The sequence below is a fragment of the Lynx canadensis genome, chromosome C1, assembly GCF_007474595.2.
Source record: "Lynx canadensis isolate LIC74 chromosome C1, mLynCan4.pri.v2, whole genome shotgun sequence".
NCBI lineage: Eukaryota > Metazoa > Chordata > Mammalia > Carnivora > Felidae > Lynx > Lynx canadensis.
Genome location: NC_044310.1, coordinates 7,023,149 through 7,037,442, shown reverse-complemented (window position 1 = coordinate 7,037,442; position 14,294 = coordinate 7,023,149). Strand labels below are relative to the sequence as shown.

At 43.0% G+C, this 14,294-nt stretch overlaps 1 protein-coding gene across 1 annotated transcript in view; it reads right to left on the bottom strand.

Moving 5' to 3' along the window:
* Window positions 1-14,294, bottom strand: part of UBE4B (ubiquitination factor E4B) — a 120,483-nt gene that overhangs the window by 52,012 nt on the left and 54,177 nt on the right. The window contains 12 exon segments of the mRNA XM_030327822.1: window positions 2,331-2,417; window positions 2,419-2,465; window positions 2,467-2,482; window positions 3,269-3,351; window positions 3,353-3,501; window positions 3,504-3,624; window positions 3,626-3,692; window positions 4,138-4,354; window positions 5,969-6,015; window positions 6,017-6,111; window positions 7,331-7,418; window positions 13,386-13,521. Coding sequence (XP_030183682.1) covers window positions 2,331-2,417; window positions 2,419-2,465; window positions 2,467-2,482; window positions 3,269-3,351; window positions 3,353-3,501; window positions 3,504-3,624; window positions 3,626-3,692; window positions 4,138-4,354; window positions 5,969-6,015; window positions 6,017-6,111; window positions 7,331-7,418; window positions 13,386-13,521 — 1,153 coding nt within the window.

Below are 14,294 nucleotides of genomic sequence, written 5' to 3'. Positions count from 1 at the left end.
CAGCATCAACTCCACCGGGCAAAGCAGAAGGGGAGGACAGATGCGGCCCCTGTTGATTCTTTCCTCTATGACGTTAACATCACTGGGCAAGAAGTAGGTGTTGAAATTGCTTACTTCACAGTAAACAAATTCTGGGAAGATCACTTAGAAAGGGGGGAGAAAGAAAATAACTATTTATTTCCTGATCACTCAAACTGAACAAGGTTTTTTATGACCTCTTCTCGGTTCTGACCCCACAAGCATTCTCGAGTTCCTCTCCGTGTGCTTTAATCAGTTACCATTTTTTTTTACCCATCCTTTCACATTCTGTTTGAGATCTATTCAAAACTCGAAGTTGCCAAAATCTGGAGAGACAGATTCTGTTTCAACAGCCAGCAAAGGACCTGCCAACTGAATGGAATTTTGTAATTACCGAGTAAAATGTTGGTGCTTCCTTGCCAAGGAACAGAGTAGAAGCATAAACACTGGGCAGCGAAATAACTAGCATGAGGAGCAAGAACGACACAGGTCCTATTGCGAGTGGGGGTGAAGCAGGTGAGTTCTGGACTCGGGCCCTGCCACGTACCAGTTATGTGACTGGCCTCCCCGTCCCCACGTTCCTTACGGGTAATTGGGAGGGCCGCTGTGAGGATAAAGGGATAATGCGTGCAGTGTGCTGGCTCAGGGTCTGGCACACGAGGCTCAGTAAGTATTTGCAGCTATTATTACACAGTCCGTTCTCTCTCCTTGTGGCCACAGAATCTAGATCAGAGACAAGGTCAGGATGCTGGGAGTGCAGCGCTAGTGAAAGCAGCACACAATCTGAAATCTTTGTGAGAGCACGCTGGAATTAAACAGGCCAGGGAGAGACAGCATTTCTCCTACAATTTACAGTAAGACAGGTAACAAAGCACTTTTATCATGTATGGAAACTGACTCCTAAAAAGGATGCCTGCTCGGGGGCTCGGGGGCTCAGATGGTTAAACATCCAACTTTGCTCAGGGCATGATCTTACGGTTTGTGAGTTCGAGCCCCGTGTCAGGCTCTGTGCTAACAGCTCAGAGCCTGGAGCCTGTTTCGGATTCGGTGCCTTCCTCTCTCTCTCTCTCTGTCCCTCCCCCGCTCGTGCTCTCTGTCTCTCTCTCTCTCTCTCAAAAATGGATGAATAAACATTAAAGAAAAAAAAAAAGGATGCCTGCCGCATTACTGTAATCGGGAAGTAGGATTTTATCTACATGAAAAAGACACTTCTACCTTTGGGAAATTTACTTGAGAAAACAGTAATATAATGTTCAACCTAATACAAATATCAACCCTCCTGAATCAATATTCAACCTTGCACCCACACTCTTTCTCTCTTTATATACTCCTCTCTAATGATTCTTCTGAACACTGTCAAATTTAATGAAGTGTACCTAACTCCTACTGCTGTCCTCTATTTATAGCCTGGAGTTATTTTGAACAGTGCTGGGCACAAATACCAAGTCAGTCCAGTGGAAACTTCGATTTCAGAGCAAAATTGTAAGACAATGAGTCAGAGGTTCAGAAAGAAGGTGCTATTATATTTTCTTGCCCAAAGTCACCTAGAACCCCAAACAGTGTTTTCAGGGTTTTCAGGGGGGGGGTTTCAGGTTTTCAGGGGGGAACGAACAGTCAGCAGCATCGTGAACTGTGTTTTAGCCTCTGCTGCCATTCCAAAGGCTGTCTAAACAAGGGTCTAGCTTCGCTGAGGCCAAGGTGGTGACTGGTGAAGTTGAAGGCTAAAAGTGAACCAAATTCACGGTTTATAACAGACAATGTGGCCCAACATGCTCTTCGACAGACTGACCGTCAGACAGAGTGGGGGCGGGAAAAGGGGGGGGGAAACAGACACGCACACACACACACACACACGCCATCCCGGCCCCTCTGCCATTCGTAAGTAGCAGCAATCCATGCAAACTGTATGGTAAGAAACATGCCTCACGGAATACATGTTGCTCATATCCGGCAGCTCACAAGAACACTCGCGATATGGTAAACGAAGGGCCCCTCGTTTCTGATCTCAGGGTGGGTGAACTCGACAACCGATCTTTAATCTGCTGCTTGTATTTCGACCAATGATTACACGTAAGTTTTCCTCTAAATTACCGGGCAACAACAATGAGGGTGTTCCTAATGTGCCACTTTACCCCGTGATAAGGTCCCTACCACCTCGGTACATGCAGGTTTTCCCAGTCTTAACTCTTCCCGACTGTCTCATCTGACCCTATCCTGTCTAGACTCAAAGCAACACCCCTAATGAGGGCTCACAAAAGTTAGTTCCTAAGCACATAGGCACATGCAGGGGTGAGACTCCATTCCTCTGATACCTGGACCCAAACTGGACACAAGAAAACTCATCACCACCACCACCACCTTCATCATCACCATCATCACCATCATCATCATCTTCTTCAATCGTCATCACTACTGTCGCCAGAAAGCGCGAGGAAGAGGAAGGAGAAAAGGATTGTCGTGCATGCTACCACAACAAAAGCAAAAAAGGTCATGAGGGAACAAAGAAAAAACAAGAGACAGAAAGCTTTTGCAGCTCCTGTCCCTTTAAATTAAACGTTACGCTGAAAGTTCTGCCTGCCGACATGCAGGAACACCATTCACCCCCATCACATAAATGCACAGGTGCGTCCGCGAGGGGGCGGGGGGCACTGGTTTAGCGGAATGCTGACGCCGCTTCTTTCTGAGAGGCTCGAATCAGAGCGTCAAGGCACAAACACCGGCCCAGCCACAGTGATCGGGGGTGAGGGGCACCAGCCCAGACTTGCTCCCACCACCCCCCGGGCTGACTGCGTTTCAACTATGATTGGCAACAGTACAGAGAGCTGAGAGGGGCTCCCACGAGCCCCAGCTCTCGCCTACAAACTGCCCCCAGCCTCTGAATTCATTTGTGATGAGGATTGACAGGTGAGCTAGGTTTCAGAAAAGTGAAGCGACTTCTTGTTGTTGGTTTTTTTCTTTTTCTTTTTTTTTTTTTTTTTTTTGGTACGGTCAGGAGGAAAGAGCGAGGGCAAGAAGAAAGGGACACACAACGGAGCACCCACACTTTCTACAGTTAGCAAAGCCTGGCAGAAGCGAGGAGTCCGGGCGCGAGCCTACCCGAACTAGTTAGACGCACGGGTTAATGACCCCAAACGGAAAAAACACACGCAAATGAGGTCATTGTCACACGCCAGTTCTTTCAAACTGAGTTTAATCGCCTCTCCCTGCACTGCAAACACGCACCCAGCTCTCCTGCTGAATAAATAAATACCTAGGAGAGGTCCTTAGGGATGAGGGGCGTCTGCTCGCGGCACTGGGCGAGGCGGCCAGTAAAGGTGGGCCCAGGCTGGAGGGGTCTCTGGCTGGGAGAGCTGGCAGGCACTGCTTGAGGGCTACTAGCGAGGGCAGGGCGGCCGGGCGAGCTGGACAGAGTGGAGATGCCTGGGGACCGCGGGGCAGAAGCGGAAGGCCCCCACGGGTGGGCGACCGTGTAGGGGCGATACGGGGAGAGGAGGGCTGGCTCCCCGCGGCGGCCCCCGAAGCCGCCCCGTGGGGACTGAGGGTAACGGAAGGCGCAGCCGGCTGGCTGGCTGCACGGCAAGGGGACGAGGCAACGGACGGGCCTCGGCACCGGCACCGAGCTCCAGAAACTCGTACTGGGAGCGGGGCTCGTTTCATAGAGGCTAGAGCAGTTGAGAAAGAGGAAAAGGAGAGAAAACGGAAGACAAACTTGAGGTAAACAGCTGCAAAGGAAAATCTCAAGCTCTGAAAGAATAGTGTGATTACACGCCAAGTGTACGCGTCTTTCAGACTCATCTAAATCATTAGAATCGAACTGCTGTACGGATCTAGAGGCTACATTTACAACATGGTAAAGCCCTCTTCCCAAGGATTAATGTACGATATATACAGCCATTTGTTTCCAAAATTTACCAAGAGCCTAACCGTGGGAAGCCAAACAGCCCAGCGGAAAAGACCACACCTCCTGCAATGGCTAAATGCATCCACCCACATACGATACATGCCATAGTCTGCAGGACAGAGGCCCATGAGGGAAGAGTCCCTTCTCTTACATACTTCGTGGCTGTTTTACTACCAATGAGATGTGCGAAAGGAACCACACTGACCTAGACAACGAGGCTGGCACCGAAGGAGCCCCAGAACCGCAGAACATTGGGGCTCGCTCCTGGGTTGGAGCCGGTAGTTAGCAGGAGATTTCTGTCCGGGGACCGAGCCGCCGCAATTGGCTGCGATGTGGCCGTCAGACTGGCAAATGGATTTTCATCTCTAGTCTGGGTAGACATCATTAGCACTTCCATTAAAATCTGGCCAATCAAGTCCTTAAAATCGGAGAACACTGTTGGAAAGGCAGAAGAAAGAAGAGGTTACACATGGTTCCTCATATACATAGGCAGTCCTTGAATAACCCACATTAAACCAGAGGTTCAGCGTGGCAACCGGATTGGATTCTGGAGCAGTACAAGGACATTAGTAGAAAACCCGGTGAAATCCAAATGAAGTCTAGAGTGGAAGTAATAGTAAGATCTTAGTCCTGACAAATACATTGTGGTTACATGAGATGTTAACGTTAGGGGAAACCTAGGTGAAGGATATACGGGAACTCCCTGCACGGTGTCTAAAACTTTTCCGTAAATCTAAAATTATTCCAAAATACAAAACTTATTTAAAAAAAGGAAGAAAACTGGAGTGTAGCCAATGAGAATCGCTGCTGACATACATTTAACTGTAAAAAGAAGCCACTCCCAAATACAGGTGTCTATTTATCATATACCGGAAACAAAGCTGGGTTAGTATTTCTTCACCTACGTACGTTTTATGTACAGTAAAACTATCAAATGCGAGGTTCAAAATATTTTATGAAGGGTTTAACATTTAGTCACCATCTGGCTTTCCGGAGAAAATTCTATTTTCTAACTTTCTCCTTAATTCTTTGCAGCTCCCCAATGCCTTACTGTAAGTCTTTAGATACATTTTATATATCACTAAATAGATAAAAGTTGTAACCGACGTAAATCTTGTCTGATTTGGTTACTAAAAATTATCACTCATATATGCACAAGACAGATTTAAGAATCTTAAGGTTTCCAGTAAGAATAACAAGTGGCAGGGACAGAAACATGCAGGTGCTAAGCGTGTCTATGACCAGTTAATAAGAAGATCCCAGTAAAATCAGAAGTAAACTACGTGTCTGCCAGGAACACAGGGGACTTTTCTTGCCATGGAAAATGGGCAGCACAGAAAAGGGAAAGATGATCTTCTGTGCACTCGTTTAAAGTAGATCTACTGAGGAATTATTAAGAGCCTTCTGTAGAAGGCACTAGCACTATATCAGTGAGCAAAACAGACAAAAATCCCTGCCACCGGGGAGGTTATATTCTAGTGACAGGCAAGGCACACACCACACCACCCCTCTCTTCTGCATTCCAAATGACTGCTGTAAAGAAGAGTGACAGTGCCCTTTAATGCTGGTGTCTTGCTAAAAGCTTTATTAATTTGTTATACGAGTGCGGTTTAGGGTAGCCTCTTAAAATAGAATCCTGGAAACAGCAAAATATCAATATGTTCTATCTTCTGAAGCAATTCAATCAAGTTAATGTACTCCACTGTCTACACAGGAGTTGGTAGGCACTTAAAGCAGGTAGAGGTCATACAGAGCAGCTCTCGGGATCCCTGGAGACCACCCAGTATGCTCCTACTTCATTAGAGACATTAATAACTTCAATTCGGAAACAATGGAGACCATTAGCATATTTATACAGTTTTCTTCCAGAGAGATCATCAAAGTACAAAACCAATGTATCGGGAAGATCAGTGGAAAGTGGCCAAAAACAACAGCACCTCTGATGGTCAAAACTACAACCCCAAAGCAAGAGAAAGTGAATGTGGGTAATGGCCAAGGCCAAGGATCTTACATTCTTATTTTCTCTTAACAGCTGAGCTAGATTCCTACCTTCTTTTGGGTTCTGCTTAAATTGTGCAGAAAGAGAAGAAAGGAATGACGTCTCTGTCCCGGTCCTTCCAGGAGACACGAAAGATCTTACAGACCAGCTGTAAGGCCTGTTCTTCGGACACTTCAGAACCCGATGAAGGCTCCTTGTGGGGAAGAAGATTGGGGGGTTAATTTCAAGTAATTCATTTATGAATGAGGGGATTTTAGAAATGCATGCAACTGTGCACCGACTGACTTGGGGAACAAGAAGCTGGTTACTATGACTGCAAAGTTGTGACATGGCGATTTCACGAGTTTACAATAGAAGCTGTGGGGGTGGGCGTGGGGGGACAAAAGAGCAGGAGAATTACCGGTAATCACCAAGGGAGTAAATGAATAAAGGATATACCTACACCTTATCTCTTTCCTTTTCTGAGCTCCAAAGGACCAGGTAAACATTCTACACACACCTAACCCGTTTTCATCCAAAAAATTCTCCAGAATTTAATGTTACCCACTAGTCTCCATCACAGATAAAATATCATATATATATATATAAAAGAGCTCCATAAGCACAAAAGAACTCTGCAAAACAAAGCATCGTGCCACTAGAAGGCCACAGTCCAACAGAATCACCAAAACGGGTTGCTCAACACTCATAATTTGCTGCACAGAAAGAGATGCAATTGTCTCTACCAGTTCTTCACCATGACACCCCCCAAAGAAAACACTTTTTTTAAACATTTTATTTATTTATTTTTGAGAGAGAGAGAGAGCAGGGGAGGGGCAGAGAGAGAGGGAGACACAGAATTGGAAGCAGGCTCCAGGCTCTGAGCTGTCAGCACCGAGCCTGACACGGGGCTCAAACTCACGAACCATGAGATCATGACCCGAGCCAAAGTTGGATGCCCAACCGACTGAGCCACCCAGGCACCCCAAGAAAACATCTCTTTTGCTAAACATAGAGAACTAAGCTCAGATGATAACAAAATATAAAGACCTCGGCTTCTAAGTGCTATTGGATTTCACAACCATTTTCCTCAGAATGCTACCAAAAATGTGATGACCTACTTGCTTAAGCAAAAAAGATCCACAGAAAAAGTCCAAACTACCTCTAAATGCATTCTCATCACAAACTACATTTACTGATAAAACTATGGATCTGAAACACAAAGGAATGGAGGGATTTGACCAGACTAAAAAAAGTGAGCTACCCTTCCATTAGGGCAATCTAGGCTGTGCGTTTCTCCTCAGAAAAAAAGAGAGGATTTGCTGACTTGGGGTGGCTTGCTCTAACAGACTCCATAGACATAAAAAAGGAAGGGGTGTTTATTTATATTACCTGTACTAAAAACAGAAGCGAGGGTTTCATCTCTTACCAACCTTATCGCTGACGCTCCTTTTTTCTCTCCGATCGTTTTCATCAACCTCCATATTTTCGATTCCTGAATCCACATCCACCTGGGACATGCTTTAAGTACAAAAGACAAATAAGGCTTTTACCTTTTATAAATCTACCCTGTGTCATAGCTGCTGGCTGAGGGACAGTTCTCAAGTATCGATCAAAATCAGTCAGGAAAGCAAAATAATAAAGGTTCATCTTTTTTCTGATTAACTTTTAAAAGCACTTCATATATTAGGATAGAAACACTCTGTCTCCTATATTTGGTGGGAGCAGTGCTCCTAAGTGGTCATTTCCTTAGGCTCACTTCCAAAAACAAATTAGAGCGTATTTTCTATATATACAATCAGAGCCTTACTACGAAAACCTGGTTAAGTCCAAACACCTTTTTTCCCCCACATTAAATAAAAATTTTCCCGGCACCATTTATTGAAATGACCGTCCTTGTAACACTAATATGAAATCACCTCTCACAGGTCCAACTGCAATGTATGTATGTGTCTATTTCTATTTGATAATTTGTCTCCCCCTCCCCCCCCCCAAAAAAAAACCTCATCCTATCTTACTAAAACTTCACAGTAAATCTCGATATCTGCTAGGTCAAAGCCTGCACCTCACTATCCTACTTCAAGAGAGTCTTGGCCATTCTTGGCCTTTTACTCTTCACACATCCTTAAGAATCAGCTTCACAGACTCCTTAAAAGTCCTGTTGGCATCTTGACTAGAATTTCATTGACTTGTGAGATCCAACTGGGGAGAAACGACATCATTATGTTGCGTCTATTCATGGACAACGTATCTTTCTGCAACTATTTAGGCCTTCTTCAAAGTCTTTCAATAAACTATTATAATTTGCTCCATAAGTCTTTCACTTCTTTTCTAAACTTATACCTAGGTACCATGTATCTTTTGCTGAAACTGTGCATGGTACCTTTTTAAAAATTAACTTGTCTAATCTCTTGTTGCTAGTACCTAGTAATATAACTGATACAGACCTCTTAGGAGCAACTTGTACACTTACACATAGGACTTACTAGGTAGAAAATAATCTCATCTCCAAATAAGAACGGTTTTATTTCTTCCACTCCAATCCTTACTTGTTTTTCTGCACTAGGTAGGATCCCCACGTGGACCAGACATAGAAATAGCAGCCATCTTTGTTCTTATCCCTGATTTTAAAGAGAGTGCTTCTAATTTCTCACCCCTGAGTATGAGAGTTGCTGTAGTTTCTTGAGAGATGTCCTTTATATCAGTCAGAATAAGGTAGGCTATGCTGTGGTCACACAAACACTTGGAAATCTTAGAGGCTTAACACTATAAGGGTTATTTCTTGCTTACGCAAAGTCTGGTGAGAGTGAAGCATCCTTACTCCACCTTTAATCTATGCCATCTGCAATACACAGCCTCCAAGGTCACTGGAGCGAGAGAAAGAGCGATGGAGGAGGAATATCGGCTCAACTGCCTCCACCTAAAAGTGACACATGTCACTTCCACGCACAGTCTACTGGACAAAACGAGGTACTTGGCCCCAATCTAACTGCACAGGAAACTGGAAATGCAGGGAGGCATGTGAAATATTTGCTCAACTCTGTCTCTGCTGTATTGTTCACTTAGGATGCGCCTTTCTGTTTGCTGTTTGCAAAGATTCTCATCACGAAATGATGCTGAGTTTTATCAAACTCTTCCAACTACCAAGATCGTATGGTTTTTCTCTTTAATATATAATGTGGTGAATGATATTTGTAGATTTTCAAATGCTGCGTGCACCCTTGCATTCCTGGGATAAATCCATGTTGCTCATGTTATGTTACACTGACACTTTTAACTAAACTTATGATTGAAATATCTGCACAGAACTGTCCACAGATGATCGTATGTGTTTGACTGAATAAAGCTTCACAAAGGAAACATTCTAATGTAATCGGGGCCCATATCAAGAAACAGAACGTGACCAGCATCCCAAAAGTCCCTTCGAATCCTTCCAGTCACAACTACGCTAGCCCACAGTAACCACTATCCCGGCATCTAGCCCCAGAGAAGTTCTGTCTGCTCTTAACGTGTTGCAATAGTTGACTTGTCAGTATCTCAAGATTTCTGCAAATACGTTCACGAGCATGATTACCATGTAATTTGTTTCTTTTATATTATTTGTCTGGTTGTGATATTAAGGTCTCGTTAGCTTTGTAAACTGCGTTGGTAAGCAGTCCCTATTTTTTTTAATTACCTGGAAAAATCTGTGTACAAGTGGAATGGTAGAATTTACCTATAAAATTATATGGGCAAGCTACTTTCTTTGGAAAATTTTTAAACACTGATTCAATTCATTTCATGGTTTTTGATTATTCAGGCTTTCTCTCTCCTCTTGAGCCCATTTGGGAGAATTATGTTTTTCTAGGAATTTGATTTTTATCCAAATTTTCATATTTACTTGCATGTTGCATATTTACAATTTTTCACGGAATTCTCTTTTTCAGTAACAAATATCACTGAGTTCCGCCTTCTATGCAGGCATTGTTCTAGGTGTCTGTCAATGAACAAACAAAAGAGACAATACAAGCCCTGTGTTATGGAGCTTACCTTCTCATTAGAGGGTGAAAGATCATAAACAATAAATATAATAAGTAAGTAAAACATATCATATAATGATAAATGCTACGGAAAAATAAAGCAAAAAGAGTAGGGAAAAGGCAACGGAGAGTGCAGGACTTTCCATTTTAAATGGGGTGAGCCTCACTGCCACATGAGTACAAACAGGAAGGGGATTAGCCATGCGCATATCCAGGGCAAGAGCCTTCCAAGACAAGGGTTCCTATTTTCAATACTTAGTCATATTGTCTTCTTCCTTGTTTCATTTATATTAGAGCTTTATATTTTCTCCTAAGAACCGCTTTGGCTGCAACACGAAGCTCATAATGTGTCATATCTGTTATCGTTCAGTTCCAGGTAATTCCAAATTTCTTTTTTGACCTGTAGTTAGACGCATGCTCTGTTTTAAAAACTTCCAAATGTGTGAGGGATTTTAAAATTTTTTCCCCTGTATTAATTACCTAACCTAATGTCCTAGTCAGAAAACATGATCGGTTTGATCCTGCATTCTGAAACTCTCTGTTCTTTGGATATTAGGAAAGAATGTGCATTCTCCAACTGTAGAGTGCAAAGGATCAGATCCACCTTGTTAGCTGTGTTGTTTCATTTGTTCATATGCTTACTGACGCTCATTCTTTTTGATCTATCCATGCACCAAAGGGATGTGTCAAAATCTCCCGTTATGAATATATGTCACTTTCTTCTAGTTCTACCGTTACTTGCTTTATTGTTGCTGCTGTCACACAAGTATGTGTGTATACTTTGGAAACTGTTACATCCTACTGTTAAACAATACACAGTGCTTATGTCTAGTAGTATTTTGTGCCTTGAAGACTAATCTATTGTTTACCCCAATCTTCTCTTGTTTAGTATTTGCATGGAATATCTTTCCCTTTTCTTTCACTTCCAACAAAACGTCGAAAGTTCTAACCTACTGCTTCAGGTATGTCTTCTATAAACCCAGATAAAGCTGGGTTCTGTTTCATTTTTAACCCGGATCTAAGCCTTTCACTGTGATTCACTGTGATTACTGACCTAGTCTTCATTTCTTTTAACCGTCTTATTTTGTGCCATTTGTCTTTCTTTTAAAATTTGTGCTTCCATCCCCCCAGACTCCCAACCCCCATTCCATATTTTCCCTTCACTGCTTTGGAAAACATACTCCATTCCTGTTCTTTTAGTGGCCACCCCTGAAATTGTATCAAGTACCCTTAACTCAAAATCTAAAAGTTGGCCAGTATCTCACCGCTCTCCCAAGTACACAGGGACGTTAGTGCTTGCTCTCATGACCTCCCCCCGGCCCCTGCCCTTCCATGCTACTGCTATCCAGCATGTTGTACCTAACTCGTTTTTTCACTTCTCTCCCTCGATATTATTGTATATACTGTTACCATGGTTTTACACTACCCCTGTCTGTTTAGATTTACCACATGTATTATTCACTCACCCTTCCTTCGTGCATCTCAGACATTAGTCCTGAGATCATTTTCCTTCTTCGTCAACTACATCTGTTAACAGCTGGGGTCTTCAGAAGCGGCAGACTACCAGGATGTCTGCGTGTGTTTGTTTTCTGAATCTATACATATCTCTATCTCACCTGTGCTTCTCAGAGACTGGTGCCCAAGGCTTCACAATTCCCAGTGGACAGCTAATTCACCTTCAGCGTTTGACACTATTATCCCACCATCTGACTTCCATCATTCAGACATCTAACTATCATTCTTTGGTAGACGATCTCTTTTCTCTCTCTGGCTGCACTAAAGGTCATTTGTCTTTGATGTTCTGAAATTTTACCATAAAATGTCCAGATATGAATTTCTCTTTGTTTCATCAGCAGGCGAGCTGCTGGGCTTTTTGAATCTGAGGATTCATATCATTTATCAACTCTAGAAAAATTCTTAGCCATTTATCTTTTGGATCATGGCTTCCAAACCAGTAGAGGAAAACACATGGAATAAAGCGGGGTGTGGGGAATCGCTCTAAGTCTCTCTGTTCTTACCTTTTGAAATGTCTATTAGATACTGGTTGGATCTGTGTCCGTTATGTCTCTAAATATCTTGCATACTTTTATCTCTTTCTCTTTGAGGCACACACTGTATTATTTCTTCAGCTCTACCATTCGGTTTCTTAACTCTCTCTTTAGCTATGTCCTATCAACTGTTTTAACTCTCACATCACGTTTCCAATTTGAATTATCTTTTCATTTCTAGAAATTCTACTTGGTTCTGTTTCAAACGTGCTTGGTTGTCTTTATAGCTGCTCTCCCCTTTTCATGTTTTCAGTTCCCTTTGTAATTTATGTAAACATATGTATTTTGTATTGTCCATCTGGTAGTTCCAAAAACCAAAAATATATAGGTGAATAATTCTACTGTTACTGGTACTGCCATGTTACTCACGGTGGCTTTCATCTGGTGTGTGCTTTGAGTTTTGACCATGAGTTCATACTTCTTGGAAATTTTTCTGAGGAAATTCTCTGAAGACATGATTTACACCTGCTTCCGTAAGATGCCTTAAAAGCAGCATAGGCCTGGGTCCACTGCTAGTTCTCAGCTTGAGGCTCGTCAGACTGTACCAATAGTGTAAATCGAGGTACTAAACCCGTACGAAGTCACCCACTGGCCATGAAATTACACAGTTGACTTGATTTTTAAAAAATGTATCTACTCAGAGCAAAGGTGGTAAGGGCACCATTGTTTTTACTCTGTGGGACTGATTTTCTTCTACTTCATCTTTTCCCTGAGAGTGTCGTCCTTTCGGAATTCTTATCTAAGGTGAGGCGATCTCTGATCGGCCTCCTCACCCCAACCCATCAACTTGCTGAAGCTCTGTTCCGGTGCCTCTCAACCTTTTTCACTTCATAACACACCCAGAAAATACTATTTGTCTGGTCCACTGACACAAACTGTGGGAGCTGCTTCAGGGCAGAGGAGACGGGTCCTGGCGCAGGGGGTTCTTTATTCTGCCCAAGGAATAAAGGAACTGATACCTCAGCCACTCTGTTAGCAGTCACAGCACACTTACAGCACCGAAACACTCCGCTCTGGACATCCTGACCCTTATGGAGCTCCTAAGGCATCTGGCTTCCCTGTGTGTGCCCTTCCCTTCCAAACGTTTACATTTCACTGATCAGTAAAACTTGGAAGAAATTCTCAGGGACTGACATATGCTCGCCAACATGGTATATACAAAGTAAGGACATTAGAAAACATTTTTCAAAAAACTTTTTTACCACTTACACCATTATTTCATAAAAGACATTTCAATACAAAAAGCTAAGCAACTTATAAAGAACATTTCAGAACAATACAAAGACCTATAAGCCTCACAGATCTCACACTAATTTGCTAATAAGGACTGGTGTAAATCTCTGGTGGACTAGAGACTGAAGTGACCGAATCTTTCCCTTTCCATAAATCCCGCAGCTTATCGGACAACTGGCTTACTTTACCTTTTTTCACAAGAGACACCATCGATATCCATGCTCTGGGAACGTGAGAGAGACTGAGATTGGGTTTCAAGGCTATTGGAGGGCGAGCTGCTGAGAGAACTGACTCCTTCACTGCTCTGGCTTCGATGAGCTACTCCTAACCAGAAAAGACACGAGAAATTTAAGTTTCCTGTGAAGTAACGTGAAAGCCACTTGTAATGGCAACAGTAGTCATACACAGTCGGCACCCACACCACCAAAACAGTCAGCAAATGAGGATTCTCTACCGGGAGATCATGCTAACAGTGTAACGTTAAAGTCATGGAAACATCAGCAAGAAATCAGAGTGCATCCATATACGTTGCCTGAGGTCAGCGACAGAGCTACATCTGGTAACTAAAATGGACTCCTCGTTGCTTTTTCTTTCGCCAGTTCAAATATGGTCCCTGAATACAAATTAGCTACCATGACTGTCCAGAAAAAATCCTTGAAACGTGCCAGAAATAAGATAAATTAATAAATGGCTATAGAGATATACAGATGGACAGATGTGTGATAAAGCAAATAGACCACGATGTTAACGGTAGGAGCTAGATGGCAGGTATACAGGTGTTCGTTCCAAGTCTTTCAACTTTGCTGTATGCTTACGATCTGCGCAATAAGATGTTGACAACATGCAAACAGAGCCATCGATAACCAATGTCCTTAAATACAGATCATTCACTGACTGAACATCTCATCTGATGATGGGGAAAATAAAAACCCTGACGTTGACCTTGCTTTCATGGAACCTACAGTACAGTGAACCACAGCCCTGCGTACGGGGCCGATTATTTCTCATCCGTGTCTTTGAAACCATGTTTATCCCATAGAATTTAAAAAAATACTTTAACTCTACAATTATCTTTCCACAAAAAAGTTTTACCCAGG